Genomic DNA, 23,028 nt, shown 5'->3' with positions numbered 1-23,028 from the left:
TCATTTGTGGGAGGGCTTCCTAACCTGCTTCATAGTGGGCAGAGAGAAGAGGAGTGCTGAGCAAACAGCCCTGGCTGTGTGGGTGTTACCAGGGTCCATTTCCCATTTGGACTCCCTGGCAAGTGTGTCCCACTCCAGAATACAGCCCATGTCCTTCCAGCAGCCCTTAGTAGGAGAGGAAATGAGAATGGTGCATTGTTTCCCTTGATTCTTTGTTCTGCGCACTCATTGTGTCATGTGTTTGAATTGCATGGAAGCATTTTCTATTCCCCTTTTTTTTGTTTAACACAAACCTCCTCCATGTATCACTGTTTGTGTTATTTAACCTCTGCCAGATAACAGGCAGGGTTTGCAAGGTGGCCAAATTTAACATGGTAAAAATCTTGCAGCCGATTCCCCTCTCCCTTACACCAGTGTACATTTAACAAGAGCTGGTTGGAAGTTTTCTGACTGGAAAATTTTTCTGTTGGAAATGCCAGTTCACCAGAAGTGAAATGTTTTGTGGAAACATGTCAAGTTTGACGACATTTCATTTTGGAAGAAAAAAACAGAATGGAGCATCCTGATGAGGTGACAATGTTCCATTTCAACCTTTTCAGAGAAAAACGCTTTGAATTCCTATTTTGCAATGACTTGTCTTTTCATTTTTTTAAAATTCTGAAACATATAGTGTAATATAAAAGTGAAATCAGAACAATATGTTTCAGTTTTATTTCATTTAACCCAAAACTATTATTGTTCAGAATTTTGTTTCTCAGGAAATGTCAGTTTTTTCATTTGTTTTTGTTCTGTTTCAGAATTTAAAAAAAAAATTTTTTAAATTGTGGAATCTCCCACAAAACAGAAAATCCAGTACCTGCACAGCTCTGTGATTAATGTCAATAAAGACAGGTTTCAGAGTAGCAGCCGTGTTAGTCTGTATTCGCAAAAAGAAAAGGAGGACTTGTGGCACCTGAGAGACTAACAAATTGATTTGAGGATAAGCTTTCGTGAGCTACAACTCACTTCGTTGGATGCATCCGATGACGTGAGCTGTAGCTCAGAAAGCTTATGCTCAAATCAATTTGTTAGTCTCTAAGGTGCCACAAGTCCTCCTTTTCTTAACGACAATAAAGTTATTCATGATTTACATGAATGTTAGAGGAGAACCAGGCCCTTTAGAGTTAAGGATTGCCTGGCTTTTTGAATATCTGACTTCTCAACTTTAATATGATGCTAATGCTGTCATTGCATTTAATATTAATAAAAGTAGCTTAGATGTTTTACCATATCACAGCAAAAAATTTAATATTCTTTAATATTGTTCTCAGATTTCACGCTTTTTGAATTGCTCCTAAACATCACAGTTAAGATATGTAGCTGACTGATTCTAGGAATGTTGCTATTGCATCTGAAAAATGACATTTTGTTTCACAGATGATTAACGGTTTGAAAGAAGAAAGGCTTTTGTGGGTTTCTTTTCATTTTATTTTAAAACTATTTTTCTTTTCTTTTTTTTTTTAGGTTGAGTGAGGTATTTTAATGCATATGGCTACAAATATGCCATTCCTAGAACAGATAGAAAAAGAACAGGTCTTAATCAAATTCATGCATGGTTTGCCACTGCTGCTTTATATCTAAAGGGAAGCAAATGTATCAACTTGTTCTTGTAAGGAAAGCATCTGTAAATTGCTATGGTTTGAAGTAAGCCTGCAGTAAAAGGGTTATGGATGGGGCAGTTTTGTCATTACAGGTAAAGCCTGCTTTTCTCAGTGTGTTTGACTGTTCAAATATCTTTATGAAGATCCAAAATGGGCTGTTTAATCACATCTTTATCTAAACCACCTTCTCTTGAGGTCCAGGAAAGGACTGTTTTTCTACTTATCAATCTGTCTCCTGTGATCTAATGCATCTTCTAAGAATCTTCCTTCTGCTCATCCAAACACCTAGAGGCAGTTCAGCCACTAACATGACCAACGGGGGGATTTCTGGCTTCAATGTACACACAAAAATAATATTTCTACATGCATAGCTGATGCTTCCATAGTCGTAGCCATGCCATGTTGTGCTCTTAACCCGTCAGATTTCACAAGCTAAACAGGGCTGGGCCAGGTCAGTAATAAGATGTGGGAATATGCAGGATGCTGCAGGAAATAGCGTTGGCAATTTCAGTAAGCGGTGGTCTCACTTGGAGGTAACACCCTCGTATTCCACTGGGGTCATTGCATTGCTGGAAGTGTCGTCTTTCAGAAGAGAAACAAGACTTAGCCATTTGTGGGCAATAAAGATCCCACAATGCTTTTCACAAGAGCTCAGATATTAGACCCCCCACCAAATTCCAGCTAGGGTAATTGCATTTGTAACCCCCTTGTGTAGTTTCATTTGGATTCAATATTCTTCTTTACTTTGGGGAGTCCGTGTGGCACCTTATAGACGAACAAATTTTATTTGGGCATAATCTTTCATGGGCTAAAACCCATTTCATCTGTCCCATATTGTTCTGAAGGGTTGCTATGTGTTGCCTACTAGCTGCCACAGTCTTCACCTGAGGTGGATGCACTTACTGGTGCGTGAAATGCTTTCTATAGTGACAGTTTATGTATGAATATACAAATTGCTTGGAGATCCTTAGAGATGAAAGCCACCATCTTTATTAACTAGCTATATGTATCTAATCTGAACTCTGTTATGTTTTTTATTTATAGAAATCGTTACTTGCTCAGACATTCATTTAAAATGTATCTTGCAGTTTGTCTGAACTTGCGCACCCATGCTCGTTTCCTAGCTTTCGTATAAAGGCCCTGATTCAGGAAAGCACATAAACATCTGTGTCACAGAGTGGGATAGGTCTGTATCAAATTATATTATGCAGTATGCATTGAATGCATATCTAAACTTGCCTGAGGGCAACCTATTGAAATGCATTCCAGACAGGTGCCTTACCTGGGAAAAGGGATTGACACCTAGTTGAAGGACTATCACAGGGAACAGCCATCAAGGTGGGAATCTGGGGCCATCAACTTTGAATGACTCTCCACCACTGGCTCTCTCCTGTGGAACAATATTTTTTCTACAGAGGGGCCAGTGTGACTTGGGGAGGGAGCTGGAGCATCCCAGTGAAGCGCACAGAGGAGAGGCAGAGGTCTGTCTGGCTAAGAACTGGGTGCTGCTCTGTGAGGGAGGGACTCTGCCTAGTCTGAACCTCTTGCAAACCTTGGGCTCACAAGAAAAGGTGAGATCAGCTCAAGTGAGGGGGGCCTCTCAGGACTTCAGCTTTGTTTCCAAGATCTTTAACTCTTGAGTGCTTGAAGAGTTAGGTGTGTGTGGTTAAGAAATCCCTCTGCTAAGCCTGTGTTCCATGCTTTCCTGCCATGTTGTCCCCAAAGGGGCTAACCTAGAAGCTTGGGGTGGCCAAAACTTAGTTGGAGCTCTGGGGAATGTGTGTAAGTGCCTGAGAGGAAGGGTCTTGGGAGGTCTCAGACACTGATTTTGTGCCCTATTTTGTGCCCAGAGCTAGAAATAGTGACTAGACTCTACCTGCACCTAGCTGGCTTAAAAACATATGGGACCCAGTGCCTGGGTCTACTCTGAACAGACTGGGGACCATACAGTGGGATACAGGCCAGGTTGTAACAACCAGCTTAACTTCAAGCATCTATTTAAGTGCATCGCTAAATCAGGGTTATGGTGTACAAAGTTTTGAAATCTTGAGACCTGGTGTCTAGCAGAGACATAACCAGTCCCAGCCCCTGGATTCACGACTTCTGAAATTTTGAGAAGTTCAGCTACAAAACAGCATTGGAATATTGTGGCTCCAGCTGACCTAATCTCTCGGTATCACCAAGCTCTCCAAAAGAACATGCCCCACGGAACATGATGTCATCCCCGGATACAATGGGGTGAGTTACAGCGTTAAGGAACAAGTTGAAACTTTTGGCATTTCCTAGAGGAGGATGGTTTCAGCCGGAGCCTCAACGCTGGTTGTGATTGAATCCACAATTGTCCAGCCTGTACCACTGATTATTTCAGCATGCATGTTCCCAGGCGTTCACATATGACAGCAGCTTCGACACCACAGGGATGGGTGTTGTGACAAAGTGGGATTTTTTTGTAATATTTGTATGAATCCTAAGTGTCTCTCAGCTTTCCCCCCATATTTTGCATTGCTACCCAGTGGGGGGAAACAGGATTAAGTTTGCTCTCAGGGAAGACTAAGAGACATAGGGGTGTGAGGGCCACCTAGCTGTCTGAGCAGACTGAATGGGTCATTTAAAAAAAAAAACCTGGCCAAGGTGACCCATATCAATGGAAAATCTGAGAAGACATTGGAAAGCCCAGTCACCAGGACATTGCCACTGAGCAACCAATGGCCCAGGGGGAGGACAATTTTCCTGACTCTCAGCAAGGAAGCAGAGCAGAGATCCCAGCTCTAGAGCAAAGGACTGAAAGGTATGAGGTAGGAGTATGGCACTTGGCTTCTGGAAGAAGCTGGGAGCTCTCTCATCTGGGAACTGACTCAGGAAGAAAGTCAGAGGGAGAGACAGCCTGAAAATGGAGTTCGCTGGTGAATTGCTGTGGATTGACCAGAATGGACAGTGCTTAAACTTTTATGTCTCTGTGCTAACCTAAGGACATCCAGTGCTGGGTTCCACTCGATTATTAAACCCTACTGTTTTGAGAACCACTGGTTGAGTGTCATTGCAAGTACTGGGGGAGGTGCATTAGTCCCTGGACAGTGTACAAGTCTCTGAGCAGGAGTCCATATCCGCTGGACAGGCTGAGCAGTGAGGCTGATCCTGAAGGAAGAGTCTGACTCCTTGGGGATCTGGCACATCGAAGGGTTTCCTCCAAGAGACTGTTCCAAAGCTGGGCTTGGGGAGGGGCATAGTATTGGTAACACAGGTGAAGATTGGCCCAGATCTTGGACTGTCAGCAGACCTATACCAATTCATACCACCTGAGAATCTGGCCTGGAGAGTCTAGTGTCTAAACAATATCCATCAGTTGAAGTTCCCAGAGTCTTTTATGCCAGTGGCTGTACTAGCATCTGTGGTTCTCTGGGTCCATTTTCGTCAGTCCAGTTACACCAGGGATGAATGTGGCATTATGTGGACAATTCTGCATCCTCCAAAGGGCTGGTGTCTGAGAACAGAAGACCGGTGTATGTAATAGGCTTAGGAGTCCAGACGTGAGCTACCTGCTGCAGTTTGTCTCCATGGGTAAAGTACCCTGAGATAGGAAGAGTGTTTGGGTTACAAGAGGCGCTCTCCTTACATGGTCTAATCCTCTGCCTCAGGCATCTCCACTTCGTTGCAGTGTTTTTTTCTGTAATTCCGGAGTGTGTTTCACTCTGAGAGTGAAAAACTGCCTGTTCTTCCTCTGACAATCCTTGCAACTCAGTTGCTATGACTACTTAACCTATTCTCCCAGTCCTTTTGTTCTTGGCTACTTGAGAGACAAAGGGAAAGTGCTCGCCAAACTTTCTCCTGCATGCATGACAAAAATCCCCCCTAGGACTTTTGACTTATTCAAAGGCACACAAATAGGAGAGGGAGCCCGTGCCTTCTTCCTAGATGCTGGCAGGTGCCTGATACTCTGCAGAATAGTTGAAGGCACTCAGCTGTCACCAGGGACTGATGAATGTTTCTAAAGCAGAATGCACAGTTTGCAAATTGCTAATATTCCTATTCAAAAAGGGCTATTCAAGAGGTATAAGTGTCTGCAAATTTCTAAGCACAGAGAAGCAAATGCCAGATCCATGTGAAGCTGCTGGAGAAAAACATCCACCAAACATCCACTAGACTGAACGGAGTGAACAAAACCAAGAGGAGATGTTTGCATGGCATTTAAACTTCCTGTAAGAACTTAGAAGCCTTACTATGCATCCTGGGAACTGGACGACGTGGTAGTTGAATATTGAGCCTTTCACCTCCAGGTTTTCTGCACAAACCCAGTCCAGGTCATTTGTGACCATCTACTGGACTTGCCTGAACTCACAGACATGGATCCTAAGGCCAGATTGGACCACTATGATCATCTAGTCTGACCTCCTGTAAAACACAGATCATTTGGACTTCTCTGAATTAATTTCCTGTTTGAACTACAGCAAATTTTTTTTTTTTTTAAATATCCAACCTTGATTTTAAATGGCGAGTGATAGAAAATCCACCATTAACCTTGGTAACTTGTTCCAATGGTAGTTACCCTTACAGTTAAAAATGTGCACCTAATTTCTAGCCTGAATTTGTCCAGCTTTAAGTTCCAGCCGTTGGATCTTTTCTACTAGACTGACAAATCCTTTATTATCAGATTTTTGTTCCCCATGGGGTACTTATAAACTGTGATCAAGTCACCCCTTGCCCGTTTCTTTGTTAAGCTAAACAGATTGAGTCTTTCACAATAAGGCGTGTGGTCCAATCCTTTAATCGTTCTTGTGGCTCTTCTCTGAATCTTCTCCAATTTATCAACATTCTTCCTGAACGGTGGACTCCGGAACTGGGGGCAGTATTCCAGCAGTGCCAAAGTCACACCAGAGCCAAAGACAGAGGTAAAATAACCTCTCTTCTCCTATTCGAGAGCCTCCTGTTTATACATCCCAGGGTCACATTAGACCATTGACCACACAGTGGCACACTTGGAGCTCCTGTTCAGGTGGTTATTCACCAGGATCCCCAAATCTTTTTCACAATCACTGCTTCCCAGGATAGAGTCCCTCCATCATATAAGTATGGCTTGCATTCTTTGTTCCTCGATGTATACATTTACATTTGATGATGTTAAAATGTGGATTGTTTGCTTGTGCCCAGCTTAACAAATGATTGTGAGGTTAAGAATTGACTCCATGGAGTACAGACAATTCAAAGTAGTTTTTTTATGTATCTTCTCCAAAAGGAAACAAACACAAACCTGGGAGGGGCAGTGTTGTTGCATCATCCAATAAGTACCATATAAGTAAGCCTGCAGTCATACCATTTTCAGTTCTTACAACCCAAGCATGGTCAGGCCAGCCCAGTACATGGACGGAGTCCTTAGCAGAACTTCTAGGAGCCGCAGGAAGGGGATTGGCAGTTTACTAGGGAGCAGACTGAACTTTTGTGCTGTTGGGGCACTATGGTTTGGAGAGGCAAAGAATTAAATGACTCCTAGAACTGACATCCTAGCCACTTGCCCTCTTTCAGAAAAGTGGGGAGCCAAATTTCAATACAGGCATTGCCCCACATCCTAATTAACCCTTACAGCAGGTTCAATGAAATGTTCTTCACTTCCTGACTTCAATCTACATAGAGTTTTTCTGCACTGTCAAACAACTGCTGCTGTCAGTGCAGTGATGTCTAGTTTTGATACGTGACCAAGTCATCGGCAGGACTCAGTATAGAATCCAGGAGTCCTGGCTCCCAGCTTCCTACTCTAACCACTAAGTTATCTACTTTGTAGATTTTAAGACCAGAAAGGACCACTATGATCATCTAGTCTGACCTCCTGCATAACGTTCACCTACTGATTCCTGCATTGAGTCCAATAGCTTGTCAAGTGAGAGCGTATCTTCTTTTGGAAGACATCCAATCTGGATTTAAAGACTTTAAGTAAGGGAAAGTAAGTGAGTACACCCTCACTGTTTAAAAGAAAACAACGTTGTGCCATTGAATATTTCTAGCTTCAACTTCCAGCCACTGAATCTTGACTAAATCTCACAACTGTTATGAAAGAATCATACCCCAAGACAGACAAGCCACTTGATATCTAAGAGACCACAACTTAGATGCGTGACCTGTTTTTTTAAATCGAGAAGTTCACAAATATTTGGTTCTGAAAACGTTCACAAGATGGTCCTGTAGGGATGGCAGATGACTCTGGTGAACCGATTGGTATCCTCTTTCCTTGGAAGAAACTCACATTCGTGCTGGTGCAGCAAATACAGCTTTGTATTTGTTCACAGGGCTGCTTTGGTCCTGTTGGGGAAGAGGTGGGAGAGTGGTGGCATTCAATCAACCACAGTTTTTCACTTAGCCTGGGCCTGTGATGTCTTTCAGAACAACTCCTCACTCACATTAAATTCAGAATATCCTTCAAGGGGTCTTTGGGGCTCAGAAATGACGAAGCTGCTGGTTTAAATCTATGGAGTCTTCACGTAGACAAATTACTCCAGAGGAACAGCCCTAGATGTGTTGGTAGGGTTTGAATTCCACCACCGAGTTGACACCAATTGGACAGTCTTTGGAGCCCGATCCAGCTCAGTCATGCTACGACTGAAAGCACAAAAGGTTCCTATTAAACTCAGGAGGAGGCTGAGGGGGAGAGAATTCAGCTTCCTGAGTTTTTCAGGGTTCTGTTAATGTAGCAAGCTGGTGGCATGGATCCAGAGTGCTCACTGCCACTGAGCAGAACACATAGTAAAAACAAACCAAGTACAATCATTTAATTCATATTTATTGTTCAGTTCTTCAGAGGATGAGCTAGCAAATTTGTGTCGGTTTGGCTTGTGTCAATGATGCTTTAACCAGGGTAATGTCCTTCTTTTAGTATCTTCCATAAACTTCAGTGAAAGATGTCCTGCAGCAATGCAGGCAGATCCCAAAAGGGTCAGGTCTGAAAAGAGAAATGTCCTGGTTATGGGGCAAAGGGAAGAGGCTTTGCCTGGGGTTGGAGGAAAGCTGGACGCGCACAAGTCCATGGGGCCGGACGAGTTGCATACGAGAGTGCTAAAGGAACTGGCAGCTGTGATTTCAGAGCCATTGACCATTATCTTTGAAAACTTGTGGCGAACGGGGGAAGTCCCGGATGACTGGAAAAAGGCTAATGTAGTGCCAATCTTTTAAAAAGGGAAGAAGGAGGATCCTGGGAACTACAGGCCAGTCAGCCTCACTTCAGTCCCTGGAAAAATCATGGAGCAGGTCCTCAAAGAATCAATCCTGAAGCACTTACATGAGAGGAAAGTGATCAGGAACAGTAAGCATGGATTCACCAAGGGAAGGTCATGCCTGACTAATCTAATCGCCTTCTATGATGAGATTACTGGTTCTGTGGATGAAGGGGAAGCAGTGGATGTATTGTTTCTTGACTTTAGCAAAGCTTTTGACACGGTCTCCCACAGTATTCTTGTCAGCAAGTTAAAGAAATGTGGGCTGGATGAATGCACTATAAGGTGGGTAGAAAGTTGGCTAGATTGTCAGGCTCAATGGGTAGTGATCAATGGCTCCATGTCTAGTTGGCAGCCGGTGTCAAGTGGAGTGCCCCAGGGGTCGGTCCTGGGGCCGGTTTTGTTCAATATCTTCATAAATGATCTGGAGGATGGTGTGGATTGCACTCTCAGCAAATTTGCGGATGATACTAAACTGGGAGGAGTGGTAGATACGCTGGAGGGCAGGGATAGGATACAGAGGGACCTAGACAAATTGGAGGATTGGGCCAAAAGAAATTTGATGAGGTTCAATAAGGATAAGTGCAGGGTCCTGCACTTAGGACGGAAGAACCCAATGCACAGCTACAGACTAGGGACCGAATGGCTAGGCAGCAGCTCTGCGGAAAAGGACCTAGGGGTGACAGTGGATGAGAAGCTGGATATGAGTCAGCAGTGTGCCCTTGTTGCCAAGAAGGCCAATGGCATTTTGGGATGTATAAGTAGGGGCACAGCGAGCAGATCGAGGGACGTGATCGTCCCCCTCTATTCGACATTGGTGAGGCCTCATCTGGAGTACTGTGTCCAGTTTTGGTCCCCACACTACAAGAAGGATGTGGATAAATTGGAAAGAGTCCAGCGAAGGGCAACAAAAATGATTAGGGTTCTGGAACACATGACTTATGAGGAGAGGCTGAGGGAACTGGGATTGTTTAGTCTGCAGAAGAGAAGAATGAGGGGGGATTTGATAGCTGCTTTCAACTACCTGCGAGGTGGTTCCAGAGAGGATGGTTCTAGACTATTCTCAGTGGTAGAAGAGGACAGGACAAAGAGTAATGGTCTCAAGTTGCAGTGGGGGAGGTTTAGGTTGGATATTAGGAAAAACTTTTTCACTAGGAGAGTGGTGAAACACTGGAATCCGTTGCCTAAGGAGGTGGTGGAATCTCCTTCCTTAGAAGTTTTTAAGGTCAGGCTTGACAAAGCCCTGGCTGGGATGATTTAATTGGGGATTGGTCCTGCTTTGAGCAGGGGGTTGGACTAGATGACCTTCTGGGGTCCCTTCCAACCCTGATATTCTATGATTCTATGGTGGGATAACAGGAAAGCGGGGTTATTGAGTGGGATTCCATGGGATTGGTTTGGGGGGTTTGTTGTGAGCTTTGGGTTTGCTGTGAGCTTTGGACAGGAGACACATGGTGGTGATATGGGCTTTGGGTGGTGGGGATTTCACAAGGTTTGGGATGCTGCACGGTCTGGTGTATAGGGCAGTGGGACTGTGGCACTCTAGGGAACAGGAGATGGGTTGTGGGTCAGGATCTTTACCCCTTAGGAAATACGAGGAACAGGGTGACAATGACTCCATGAAGTCCTGGGTACAAAGGCAGTGGGTTCTGTGTAGTGTGGGGGCATGGATGAATTTGTACTCTCAGCCCCTGGGAATGGGAAAGAAGATACAGTAGGATTTGATAGGTTTCAGAGTAACAGCCGTGTTAGTCTGTATTCGCAAAAAGAAAAGGAGGACTTGTGGCACCTTAGAGACTAACCAATTTATTTGAGCATAAGCTTTCGTGAGCTACAGCTCACTTCATCGGATGCATACTGTGGAAACTGCAGAAGACATTATATACACAGAGACCATGAAACAATACCTCCTCCCACCCCATTCTCCTGCTGGTAACAGCTTATCTAAAGTGATCACTCTCCTTACGATGTGTATGATAATCAAGTTGGGCCATTTCCAGCACAAATCCAGGTTTTCTCACACACCCCCCTTTTGAAAAACCACACACACAAACTCACTCTCCTGCTGGTAATAGCTTATCCAAAGTGACCACTCTCCCTACAATGTGCATGATAATCAAGGTGGGCCATTTCCAGCACAAATCCGATGAAGTGAGCTGTAGCTCACGAAAGCTCATGCTCAAATAAATTGGTTAGTCTCTAAGGTGCCACAAGTACTCCTTTTCTTAGTAGGATTTGATACTTACTAAGAATCTGGGATAACCCCCGATTGGCTAACACATTTCCTCTCCTGCTCTCTAATTCTCCATGGTGACCCCAGTGTGCCAGATTCTTCCGAAAGGGGTGGTAGCCGTCCTGGGACCTTCGTCGAGTCCGGCCTCAAGCTCTATTATCAGCAATATCTGCGGGGAGAAAGAGGTGAGTGAAATCCCACCGGTGGGAATATCTCCAGGCTGTCTGAGAGACTGACTGAGCTGCCTTGCAGGGCTCCCATAGCCTGATGGGCTGCTAGGTTGTACTGGAGGGGCATCAAATTCAGTCTGTCTGGGACAGGGAGGAAGCCCACTGTTGGGGATTGAAGGGGTGCAGAATAGTTCCCCTGGCCTCTTTTCCCTACTCTAGCACAATCTCATGTCCACTGCAAATTCTCTTCCGAACACATATGACTCAGGGCAATGCAGTGCTGGAGACCCTCAAGCAGAGTTCTACTCCCCACCCTCTCTCTCTCTGTGTCAGGCTCTGGAGGGACTGGGTCCTTTGCTGTCTCTGCTGAATGTTACCTGAATGCCCTACGACGCAGCATCTCCCCTCTGATTTATTAACTGCAAATGAGATGATTATTCGCCTCCCTAGTTCTGATCCCATGAGACTTTCTGTCTTTGAGCCGCGAGTGCCTCCTCTGGAGAACCAGCAGGGAAGGTGTACTGCTGCCGAGTCACTTTCTCCTTCATAGGGTCCCAGCTGGCGTCTTCTGCTTTTCTGTCGTTCTGTTCCCCCACAGATGTCAGCCAAGGTTTTACTGCTGTTCCTCCACCCATTTCTGCTTCCAGTTCCTCCTCACTGTTGCTCTCCTTCTTCTTCCTCTCCAGGGTCTGGCTGCTGCTTTTCTTCTGCCAGTCCTAGGAAGGCCTCTTGTTGCTTTCCTGTCCGTTGCCCCGCCACGCGCACACAGACCCCCATGTGGGTCTAACTACTGCTATGTCAGTTTCTTTCTGCCCAGCAGGGCACTTACCCAGCCTTGCGTCACCCTTGTATCTGAGCGCCTCACAAGCACTAGCGGACTTGATCCTCACAACACCACTGCGAGGCAGGGCAGTGCTATTATCCGCATTTTACCCCTGGGGCAGTGAGACACAGGACAGGTGAAGCGACTTGCCCCAGGTAGCCCTGGGATGTCTGTGGCAGAGCTGAGACTTGACCAGATCTCCTGAGTTCCAGTCCAGTCCCTTATCCACTAGGCCATCCTTCCTCTAACCATCTGTGGGCTGCAGCAAGGTGTACCTGAACTTGTAATTTAGTGCATGGGTCCCATCTTTCCTATTCCCTTCTCTTAACTCCTTGTTCTTCCTCCTCTCTCTCTCACCACATCTCCTTCCGCTTCTCTGCTAGTCTCAGCCCATCTCCCAGTTTCTCCTGCACTACCCATTCCTCCAGCTTCTCTAGGATCCAGCAAGAACTGCCTCGACAGTTACAGTTGCAAAAGCCAGCACCTGCTTGGCAAACATAACTCAGCACAGAAGCTCCCGGCAGTCATTAGTTTGTGCATGATCCTCCTGGAAGATTATATTCCCTTTCTGTTTGGCGATGTTTCTTCAATACAAACCTTTTTAATCTACATCCAGATTATGTCTCTGATTTAATATTTTATAAACCCTCAACTGCCAGCGTACACTGATCCGTCTGTGCTCTGGGGAAAAGAAATGGAGTTCTCTTCTTATAGTTCATCCCTTCATAGCCTGATAACATCTCTCAGCCATTTACTGGACTCTGTCTCTGGTGCCTCCACGGTGTAGGAGCGTCTGAAATGGAACACGGTAAATAGCTTGTATTTGCAAATGACTTGCATTGCTTTATTTCCTTAGAATCAGAGACATTAGAGCTGGAAGAGATCTGCTAGACCCAACTCCCTCAGCTACTGCAGGATTGTCCTTTCTTTCCTAGTTGCTTGATCCATTGCAGGATTGATCCATTGCACTGCCTCTAGCATCCGCCACTACCCAGGCAAAGACCAATCTGCCGTAACAGATCATCAGGGTTTTTCCTGATATTCATCTTAACTCTGTTCCTCTTTGGTCTCAGCTAGTTGTTTCTAGCTAGACTCCCCGTGTTCTACATGAAGCAATTCTCTTCCCTCTTTTTAGAGGTGGTCCTGAATCAAAACTGGGGTGCTAGGAAGTTCAGATCCAGTCTTATCTGTCTGGTTATTGAACCTAATCCTCTCTGCTGTCATTTACACTGGTAAGAATCAGGAATGACTCGTCGTTATTTGTTTTACAGTAGCACCTAATGGCCTAGCCAAGATCAGGGCCCCATTGTGCCAGGTGCTAAGTACAGTAGTAAGACAGCCTCTGTCCTGAAAAGCTTACAGTCTAACCAGACAAGGCAGGCAAAGGAAGTGCTCTTGTACCGATGGCGAAAGGATGCACGCAGAGGGAAAGTGACTTGCCTGAGGGGGACACAAGGCATCTGTGGCGGAGCAGGTAGATCTCCTGCGTCACAGTCCAATGCTTTAACCTAAAGACCGTCACGGTGAAGTCACTGGCGGTACGCTGGCATAAAGCCACTGGGAAGGAGACAAAAATTAGACCTCCTGTCTCCATCTTGGGCTGACGCAAAGCTGTGGACTGGAGCAACCCTCAGCTTTGTGACTTGGGCCCACCTCTTTGGGGATCGCACCCTGCAGACGTATGTGGTGGGATCTCGTGTACACCTCTGCCTGCGCATCTCTCTGCCTCATTAATCGTCACTGCCATGAGCCTCAGACTCCATCTGGCTTCAGAGAATGATCAATAAGCCCACACTGTAGATGTCCCATCTACATTAGTTAAAGGAATCTGCCTGTGGCATACAGTCTGTTTCTCTCCCTGTTAATGGAGCCCAGGCTGAGGTCTGCGGAGTGAGATCAAGGCAGTTAGCAGCTTATTACTCTTTAACTTTTCTATTACTAACAAAACAGCTTATGCCTCCAATAAAGCAGCCATCACAGCCCACTAACAGCCTTCCCCAAGAGGAGACAGATCAGAGGCGTGGGGTGATAGCTTCTGGAAGCGCCGCTAATGGAAGCAAAGAGGACTTGACATTGCTCTATTGAAGCAGAACCAGATGTTCCCCTTTTTCTGTTCTGTTTCTTCCAAATAATCCATGCTGTTAAAAAACAAACAAACAAATCCTTTCTCTGTCCCGCTGACCCTTATCCTTGCTGGTCTCCTGTCGCTCCCGTTCCATCTGCACCCTGGGCTCCTTGGCCCCGCATTGTCCGTATTCCCTGGCATGCAGCGTCTCAGTGCTACTTCCACTCCCGTTTATGAATGGCAAATGAAATATTAGCTCTGATCCCTTTGGAATAGCCTGTTACTTCTCCGCAGATCAAACAGGGCAAAGCTTTAGGCTGCTGCAGCTGTTTCTCCTTATCCTGAGATTCACCAGCATGGGGTCATCGTGTTCTTCTTTCAGTCTTTCCTAAAGGTTTCAGCGAGGCTCTTACTGCTAGACTTTCTTTAAAGGTCTTAGCCAGGGACTCCCTGGTCCATTTCTCCCCATCACTCCAAGTCAGACACTTCTTGCTGCTATGACTTTCTCCTTCTCAGGATCCACAAGAGTAAAAACCCATTTAGGGTTCCATCCACAGGTGCTGACTTTTATTTTTAACTCGGGGTACTTCACCCCGGCTCCACCCCAAGATCCCACCCCCACTCCGTCCCTTCCCCTGAGGCCCTGCCCTCGCTCCACCTCTTCCCACCCCTGCTCAAACCCGTCTCCCAAAGCCCTCATCGCTCCCTGCTCTCCGTCCTCTCGCAAGTGCCTCCTGCAGCCGCCAAACAGTTGATCAGGAGTGCCACTGATCAGCTGTGGCTGGTGGGTGCTGAGCACCCACTTTTTTTCCCCCATGGGTGCTCCAGCCCCGGAACACCCATGGAGTTGGCGCCTATGCTTCCATCCATTGTCTCCTCTGTTCAGTAGAATATTCTATGCAGTTTTGCTGGGTTGTCTTTTCTCTCACCTGCTTCCCATGCGGCACTGAGTTGACTGTTTTTTTACTGGAGAAATGCATCTTCTGCAACTGCTCTTCCTCTCGTTCTTTCTGTGTCTTCTGTTCTTTCTCATTTTCCCAGGTCCCTCATTTTAAAGTTGCCCCAGAGGAATTCCTCAAGTTCCAGTTCCAGCGATTCACCACCTTGAACCTCCACCCCAGCAACCCCGACATCAGCGTGGCCGTAGCTGGGATCCTGAACTTCTTTAATTGCACCACTGCCTGCCTCATCTGTGCCAAAGCTGAATGTAAGTGGCCATGGCTTGTGTTAACCCCTCCTGCTCCCGCTTGCTTCTCATTTTATCCCCTTCCCACATCCGTTACCTCTCTCTGCTGTGTAAAAATGCCTCTAGGGTCTAGCACTGGTTAGTGAAATCCCACCGGCAAAGCTGGTGTCAATTGCTGGAGGCCTGTGCTTTTCTCTGATTATAGTGGCCTAAAATAATCCATTTTACTAATGATGGGGTCTGTCCTGTCCGGGGCAAGAAGGGAACTTGGTGAAATCAGAGGCGAGTGAGAGGCCTGCAGCTGGAGGTCCACACTTAGAACCAAGTCCAGAAATTTCCAGCAGCAGTTTGTGAGAGATGGGGCTGGGGGGAAGGACATTGGCTGCCTTTTGGTTTCATAGAGAGCGTTTTAGCTGATGGATGGGTTTCCATAATGGAAAAAGCCTGAGGTCGGTTCCTGACAAAGCACGATTTGGAAATGTGTCTTTCTGAGACATGTGTGCAGTCTGTGACCTAAACTGAGTGCACACTGGATTTCGCTACTGTCCAGCCCGTTCTGTGCAATCCTGGGTGCTGACTTATTCGCTTGCGCATGATTCTGCCACCATGCATGCCCCAGTAACTGCACAGCGGTAAGCCTGCCTGATAACTTCTACGCACATTAGGCCTCCCTCCTCCACTGGTTTTGTGCTCCAGTGTAACCGCCATTGACATCCTGGGATTCACTCCTGATTTAGACTGGAGTCAGCGAGAGGGGAATTGGGCCCCAGGTGTTTTGAAGTTAGCACGCAGGTATGTAGATCTGGGTGGTTACTGACGTGCATCTCGGAGCATGAGAGCAGGCCTTATAAATCTGACTTTTGTGTACAATGCGGATGGGCCCATACTAGACCTCTGGGTCCGAACCCACAAACCGGGGGGAAGTTCAGATCCGAACTCTGCAGCTTTGGCTCATCTCTACTGCACACAGGTAGACACACTTGTCTACACAAGCTCACACCACCCATTTTTACGCATGCACCGTCCTTTCGCTGCCGTGCCCTCACACGCTTGGGTCTTTTCAGGTCATATCCTTAAGAGTGCAGCTAACCTCACCAGAAGTCAGGACATGACATGGTTAAGGGTTCCCATTAGCACGTGGGTATTTTCTTTTCAAAGTGGAAGCTGGATGCATTAGGGCTAAAGTGTTCCTGTCCCAAGGAGCTTGCTGTAGGGGGTGGTGAAGAGGTGCACTGCCCTAATGGGAGCTCCAGGGGGCACTGTGCATCATTTAGCCAGGCACAAGGCCTTCCGGGAGCAGCTGAGTGCCTGCAAAATGTAAGCGAGCAGCCTGGATCTGTCCTTGCATTCAGGAGAGCAATAGGACTTCCAATCTGACCAGCTCCGGCATGGATGCCAAAAGGGTCCTTGTGCCCACTTCCCAAATTGTGCACTCGCTGAGGGCCAGATCCTCAGGTGGTGTAAATCAGCAAAATCACCATTGACTCCAATTTATTCCAGCTGAGGATCTGGCCCAAGGTGTGCAACGACCCTGCGTTGATGTTACTGCCGCAGCCTTAACTCTGGTATTTGTTTACTCTGATTTTTCTGGCTGTACCTTTAACATTGCCGTGAACTTATTTTTCATAACATCTTTTTCATACCTCATGTGCAGCTTTTCCTTATCTCCACCCCCCCGGCGACACACAGTGTGATGCACACACTCTCGGGAACGCACAGACCCATAACTGGGCATCTGACTGCACCTGCCCATCCACAAGCTGACGCACTCAGGTGCCTCCCACTTCATTCAGTCCCTGGTTAATTTGATCCTGCATTTAACTGGATCGAAGAATCTGAGGAACCAAATGGCTTGTGTTAAATAATTCAACGTCCACCCTTAATTGAATCAATCCAGATAGCTTTAATCAGGGACTGCTGGATAACTCAATTGCTGGCTCCAGGAAGTTACCCTTTAGGGCTCGTGTGACATTTAGCCACAAGCCCTGAGTAGGAGGAGCCCTGCCCAGGCCCAGAGGAGTCCAAGGGTGAAGGTGCTTCATGCAGCTACAACTCCCCCATCCTGCAGGACAGGAATGGACCATAGTCCTGCTCCGTGGGGGGAAGCAGAAGCCAGCACCCCAAGCACAGAGACTGCTATTGGCCACTGTCCTTGAGCAAGGGCATGGGAGAGTGGGGCTTTTTGCATCCCCCTTTCTGGCCGAGCCAGGACCGCACACAATCTGGCCATTAATTGATAAGGAAATTCCATTTTGAGGGACAACGTTGTTTGTTTTGGTGTGATAGCTAGAAACTCGAGCTCAAGGAGCAGAGAGTCTGAGCTGTTTGGTTTAACGCAGGACTGTGTGACAGGACTCCTGGGTTCTGTTCCTAGTCTTGCTGCTGACTCACACTGCAACCTTGGAAAAGTCTTGGCTGTGGGCCAGTTGTCACCTGTGCTGGAGTGAACAGAAATTAACTCTCTCTCGCAGTCCATGTTGTTACTGGTTTTGCACCAGCGTGCACTCGGGAGCAGGCTCCGGCCCCGTGACTCCATTTCCCCATCTCGGAGAGGCTGCGAGGGATAATTCGCCCAAACCTGGAAGGCGCTGCGTGTTTTTAGAAAACCCGCTGCAAACAGGACACAACTCCAGCTCCGATCTGTCGTGGCCGGAGATCGCAGTTGCTATCGCAATCTCGACCATGTGTTGTACCAGTTGTGATCTGCACCCTGGCAGTGAGAGGGGAAACAAGGCAAGCTGCTTAATTCAGCCCAAGAACCTGGGGTGGCTCAAAGCAAAGGAGAAGGCTCTATGCCTGGGCCACGCGGACACCTACCAGCGTGTGCATAATTCGTATCAAACCCTATGTGCTCAATACTACCACTGTGCCAAACCATTCTGTGCCAACACAATGGCTGATGCAAACGGCTCACCCGCGGGGAGCCGCCCAGGGAAGACCGCCTGCAGGTGGCATCTCCCCAGTGGTCCTCTGGGGCCGAGGCATCCCGGTGCTGTCATCCTCTGCGCGGGTCAGGGCTTGTAGCTGAATGCTACAGTGCAGGGAATGAAATGCCTGCATGGATACATGTGCATGCACAGATCCTGCCTTCTCCAGTAGCCCTTGGTCACAGAGATGGGGAAACACTGATGCAGAAAGTGAGTCAGTGCAGCTCAGGACTCTGGAGTAGAGCTGGTGAATATATTTCAAGGAATAGGTTTTTTTTAAAAAAAAAACATTTTCAGGTCCCCAAACCTATTTTTCGACTCCGGGCTGAAGTTAGCAAAAGGTTGAGTTGCACAAAAAATAGCTTTAAAGTGGAAACGTTTTGTTTCGACCATTTTGTTTCAAATCGACATTTGGCCAATTAAAAATAAAGGGGGGGGGTGTGGCGTGTGAAAAAATAGTTGGCTTGAAACAACTCCCCCTGTCCCACACCCAAATCATTTGGAATCAACTTAAAACAAATTTTTTTCAAGTTCTTTTTTAACAACAATTTACAGGGTGCAGGGGGGGAGAAGGCTTTCCGTCCAAACTGACCGGCATCTTTTCAGCTCAGTCGTTTCAGGCCCTGGATTGAAAATTCCATTATTCACTGTCGTATTCCTGAGTCCCACTCACCGGCTTTAGCCACTAGAGCAGCGATACTCAGACGGTGGTTCGCGAGCCACAAGTTGCTCTTTGGTGTGTCTCCTTGCAGCAGGTGATGTTAAACCATTGGTTAATAATTAAATCACACAATCAGGAGGCTTTTACTGCATTATTAACCACTTGTAGTTGATAAAATAATAATACTGTATATAAAAACTAAATATTTCCCCTCGTACTGTTTAAATCTGAATCTCTAGTACTATAGTAAATGAAACAATGAATTCACCCTACTGTGGCTCTTTTGGGTCATGTTGATCACTAATTTGGCTCCTGAACCACTGAGGTCTGAGTATCACTGCCCTTCATGAAACTGCCTCTAAGTCCCCAGACACAAGCTCAGAGCGGGTACTGTGCGTGGTTTGGGAGGCATTCCGGCTTTGCCACTCCCAGATGAGCCTCGATGAATGGCGCAGACTGAGACGACATCTGCTCCTGCCTCTCCACACTTGGTGGTCCTCATTTATGCGCTTCAAAGTTGCCCAGAGGGGTCGACAAGTCCTTGCTCATATCTGGCCTGTGAAACAGCCTTCTGAAGTCTCAGTCTGTCAGCGGCAGGCGATCCCCTTTCTCATGTCACTGGAACAAAAAGGGAATCTCTTCATCTTCCCCTCCCCACGCTGAGAGGAGGGGAAGGTGTGAACCAACGCGGCTATGGGCAGGATATAACGTGCTGGGAATGATAATTCTGTTGAGCCAGAGGAGAGGAAATCAGCTGTCTCCGCTGAGCTTCCTCGCCCGCCTCGTGGTGCCTGATCTGGTTTAGAAACTGGCCTGCAGAGCTGTGCCTTCTCACCCAGAGAGTCTCCACTGCTGTCTGCCTGCAGCGACGGGACAGGGTAGGACTCGGGAAAGGCTAGGGTAGGGCGAGCACTAGTGGAGGGTGGTGGGGTGGTAGGGGAGGGATAAAAATGGAAAAACTAATCAAGAGAGACAAAATGAGGGCCTGATATGAATTGCAGTTCCATTTAGCGGCTGTGTTAGGGGATGCTTTCCAATCTGCCTCATTAATGCTTGGCTGAGACACACGGCCTGCGGAATTAAGGAGCAGGATCTAATTTTATTTTGTGGGGCTGAAATTAGACATAAACTAGAACATTCCAGCGTGTCCTGCTGGCTTTTCTTTCTCTCTTGGGGAATTTCTGCACATTGTGGGGGGCAGAGCCTGGTGTAAATCGACCGCGCTCCCTGGGCTCCACTCCCCACCCTTGGGCTGCCCATCAGAGTATGAGGTGGAGCAATAAAAAATGACTCCCCCTAAGGCATTCCCAGGGTGGGCAGCTGGGGAGGTGCTGCTCCATGTTGTGGACAGATTGTAAGTGCACAATCCAGCTGCTTGTGCAAGAGAATCCTATTCTGCAGCACTTTGCACAGAGCGTCTGCTACCGACGCCTGCCCCAGTGTTTGAGCTGGAGGAGGGGCCCCTGCCTCCTCCACCTCCATATGTGTTCATTCACCTGGGACACGGAGCTGAGAACCCCAACGTGAGCTCTGCGCCCGCCTGCCAGGAGACCTGCAACCTCCCCACCGTCATTACTCAAGATGGAGCCCGATCGTGACAGTGTACCATGCAGGAGGCTCCCCTGAGTAACGTCTCCACAGCTGGCCTTCCACATCTTTAACCAGCTCGCAATAAGGCAGGCTTCCTCCTCCCCCTGTTTCCCCCCCACCCCCAGCCCCTGCTCCCCCAGGACTTGCAGTCCTGCTGTATTTGATATTGATCCGGGCAGATGCATTCTGAGTGAGGCTAATGCGTTCCTGGAGTTCACAGCGAGGAAGAGCGAAAGTCATTTGATTTAGTCTGATGTGCAGCTCAGGCCTGTCTCTCTGCAGACAGGAGAAGCTGGCTTTAACCCTTCATGCGCCAGCATCCTGCACTATGGAGTCCTTATTTTGGGTTATCATAGTGCATGGAGGCCCCGGCTGAAATTGGGGCCTCATTGTGCTAGGCACTGTGCAAAGACGGAGTGAGAGGCAGGCCTTGCCGCAAAGAGTTCACAGGCGAGAGAGCGAGAATGAGAAACCAAGACACAGAGCAGTGAAATGACTCACTCTAGGCCACCCAGCAAGTGCTGGGAGTAGACAGCTTCTCTCCTCACTGCTGGGCCAGTGCCCTTTCCGCCAGCCCGCACTGCCTCCCGTCATTGTGTGATTAGCCTTGCCACTGAAGCCGGCACGGAGGGGTGTCCGTGGAATTCTCATAACCTACAGCTGCTCCTTGCAGGAAGAGTTTAAATGTTTCCTGGTGGTCTTGGTGTTGTGCTGTATATACCCAGTGACTGTTAGTCTGTAAATAGCCAGTGCCTTCCCATTAGAGTCCTCCTGCTATGCTTTGGGGGAGTGCGGGGGGGGGGGGGGAAGAATCAGGTTCACTTACTGGGCTAGTAATCAGGAGATGGGGGTTCTAGTCCTGTGTGATGATGGCTAAGTTATTTCTCCTCTCTGGGTATCAGATTCCCCATCTGCCACATGGAGCTAATGACACTGACCAACCTCAGAGGGGAGTTGTGGGCCAAATCCAGTCATTGAGATGATGGACTGTCTTGTTTTTAAGGCACCGGCATGAGACTCAGAAGGCCTGGGTTCAATTCCTGGCCCCACGTGTGACCTTGGGCAAGAATCTCTCTGTGCCTCGCTTTCCCGCACCTGTGAAATGGTGGTGATAATCTTTCCTTTGTCCTGCCTACACTGCATATCTCTCTGGGCAGGGGGTGGTCTCTGACTGTAACTTTGTATGATTCCAAGCACCAGGGGGCCACAATCTCAGTTAAAGCCTCCTGTCACCACTGCAATGCTAATAATGCACAATAATTCCTGTTTGCTTTAGGAACGCCTTCCAAAGAAATAACACACCCAGGGGTTCCCAGTAGTCTAGGGATTGTCCTCCCATGACTCCGTTCCAGCTTTTGTGATTTAAAGTACTGGGGCATCAGTTAATGAGACAGAGGTCTGCTCACCACCAGGCCACTGGTTTAAAATCAGCTCAGGTTGGTAGCCGCAGCTTGGGTACTTGCATCCAGATTTGCTCATGCAGAAAGATGGCGGGAAGGAAGGGACCTCAATGTCCTTTTCTTAACCAAGAGAAATGCAAAATTGCCATGAAACTGGACCATTTTTAGAAAGACAAAGGAAACACAAAAGCCTCCTTTTCTGAGGGCTTAATGGAATCATGGTGAGTGAAGGTGCTTCTCAAATCTTTCTCGTTGGTTCAGCTGGTTTGCCTAAATAATAGCAGAGTAGTTTTACTTGTACCCTTTCCCCCAAGCTGTGTCTGGCTTGTCTATAGATTGTAAACTCTCTGAGACAGGGACCATCTACTACTCTGTGCCGGTAGGATGAGACCCTATTCTTGGCTGGCCTTTAGGCACGACCGCAATAAACGTGATTAATAATAACCAACAGTTATTGCTGGAAGCGTCTCTGCTCCTTGGTAGGAAGGAGATTGCAGGTGCAGAGAAAATTAAACTATGCAGAGATCTGGCACAAAACTTAGACAACACTTAGGTCCCACTTAAACCCATAAAATAACACTCAGGTGACATATAGGTCCTCTTAGAATTTCACCCTCCATGAAGAAATAGACTAGGAAGTTAATTTCATCCCAGAGAAATCCTGCTGACTGCAGTTGCTTTAGTCCCCCGATGAGTTCCTCCTGGATTAAGGAGGAAAGGCAGGGGGCACTACATGGTAAAGAGCTCAGTGTATGCACACTGGTTTGCTGGAAAACCTCTCCGTGAATGAGACTCCACTCATCTAGGCTTTTTCTCTTTAATGCATCGCTTTGTTGCCTTTTGTGAAGAGTTGGGCGTTCTTGAGAGCAGCACTCTCCCTCTTGATTATGTTGCATTGTACCGCCTTGTATTGCTTCCCCAGCCCTTGACTTTCTGGGTGAATAAACTGTTGAGTGCCGTCAAAATGACATTTAGTTGAAGAGTTGAGTGCTGGGCTCGAAGCACAGGAACGGTGAGGGTATGTCTACACTGCAAACAAAAAACAACCCTGTGGCAGCAAGAGTCAGAGCCAGGTCAAGTGACTTGGGTTCACAGGGCTCAAAGCCACAGTGCCAAAAATATTAGTGTAGACGTTCC

At 47.3% G+C, this 23,028-nt stretch overlaps 1 protein-coding gene across 1 annotated transcript in view; it reads left to right on the top strand.

Moving 5' to 3' along the window:
• Positions 1-23,028, top strand: part of GRIK4 (glutamate ionotropic receptor kainate type subunit 4) — a 304,635-nt gene that overhangs the window by 184,532 nt on the left and 97,075 nt on the right. Inside the window, 2 exon segments of the mRNA XM_048827667.2 lie at positions 11,157-11,254; positions 15,169-15,334. Coding sequence (XP_048683624.1) covers positions 11,157-11,254; positions 15,169-15,334 — 264 coding nt within the window.

Source organism: Caretta caretta, chromosome 22, assembly GCF_965140235.1.
Source record: "Caretta caretta isolate rCarCar2 chromosome 22, rCarCar1.hap1, whole genome shotgun sequence".
In the NCBI taxonomy this organism is placed as follows: Eukaryota; Metazoa; Chordata; order Testudines; family Cheloniidae; genus Caretta; species Caretta caretta.
The sequence above is the reverse complement of the archived record's forward strand: the minus strand, read 5'-3'. Positions and strand labels throughout refer to the sequence as shown.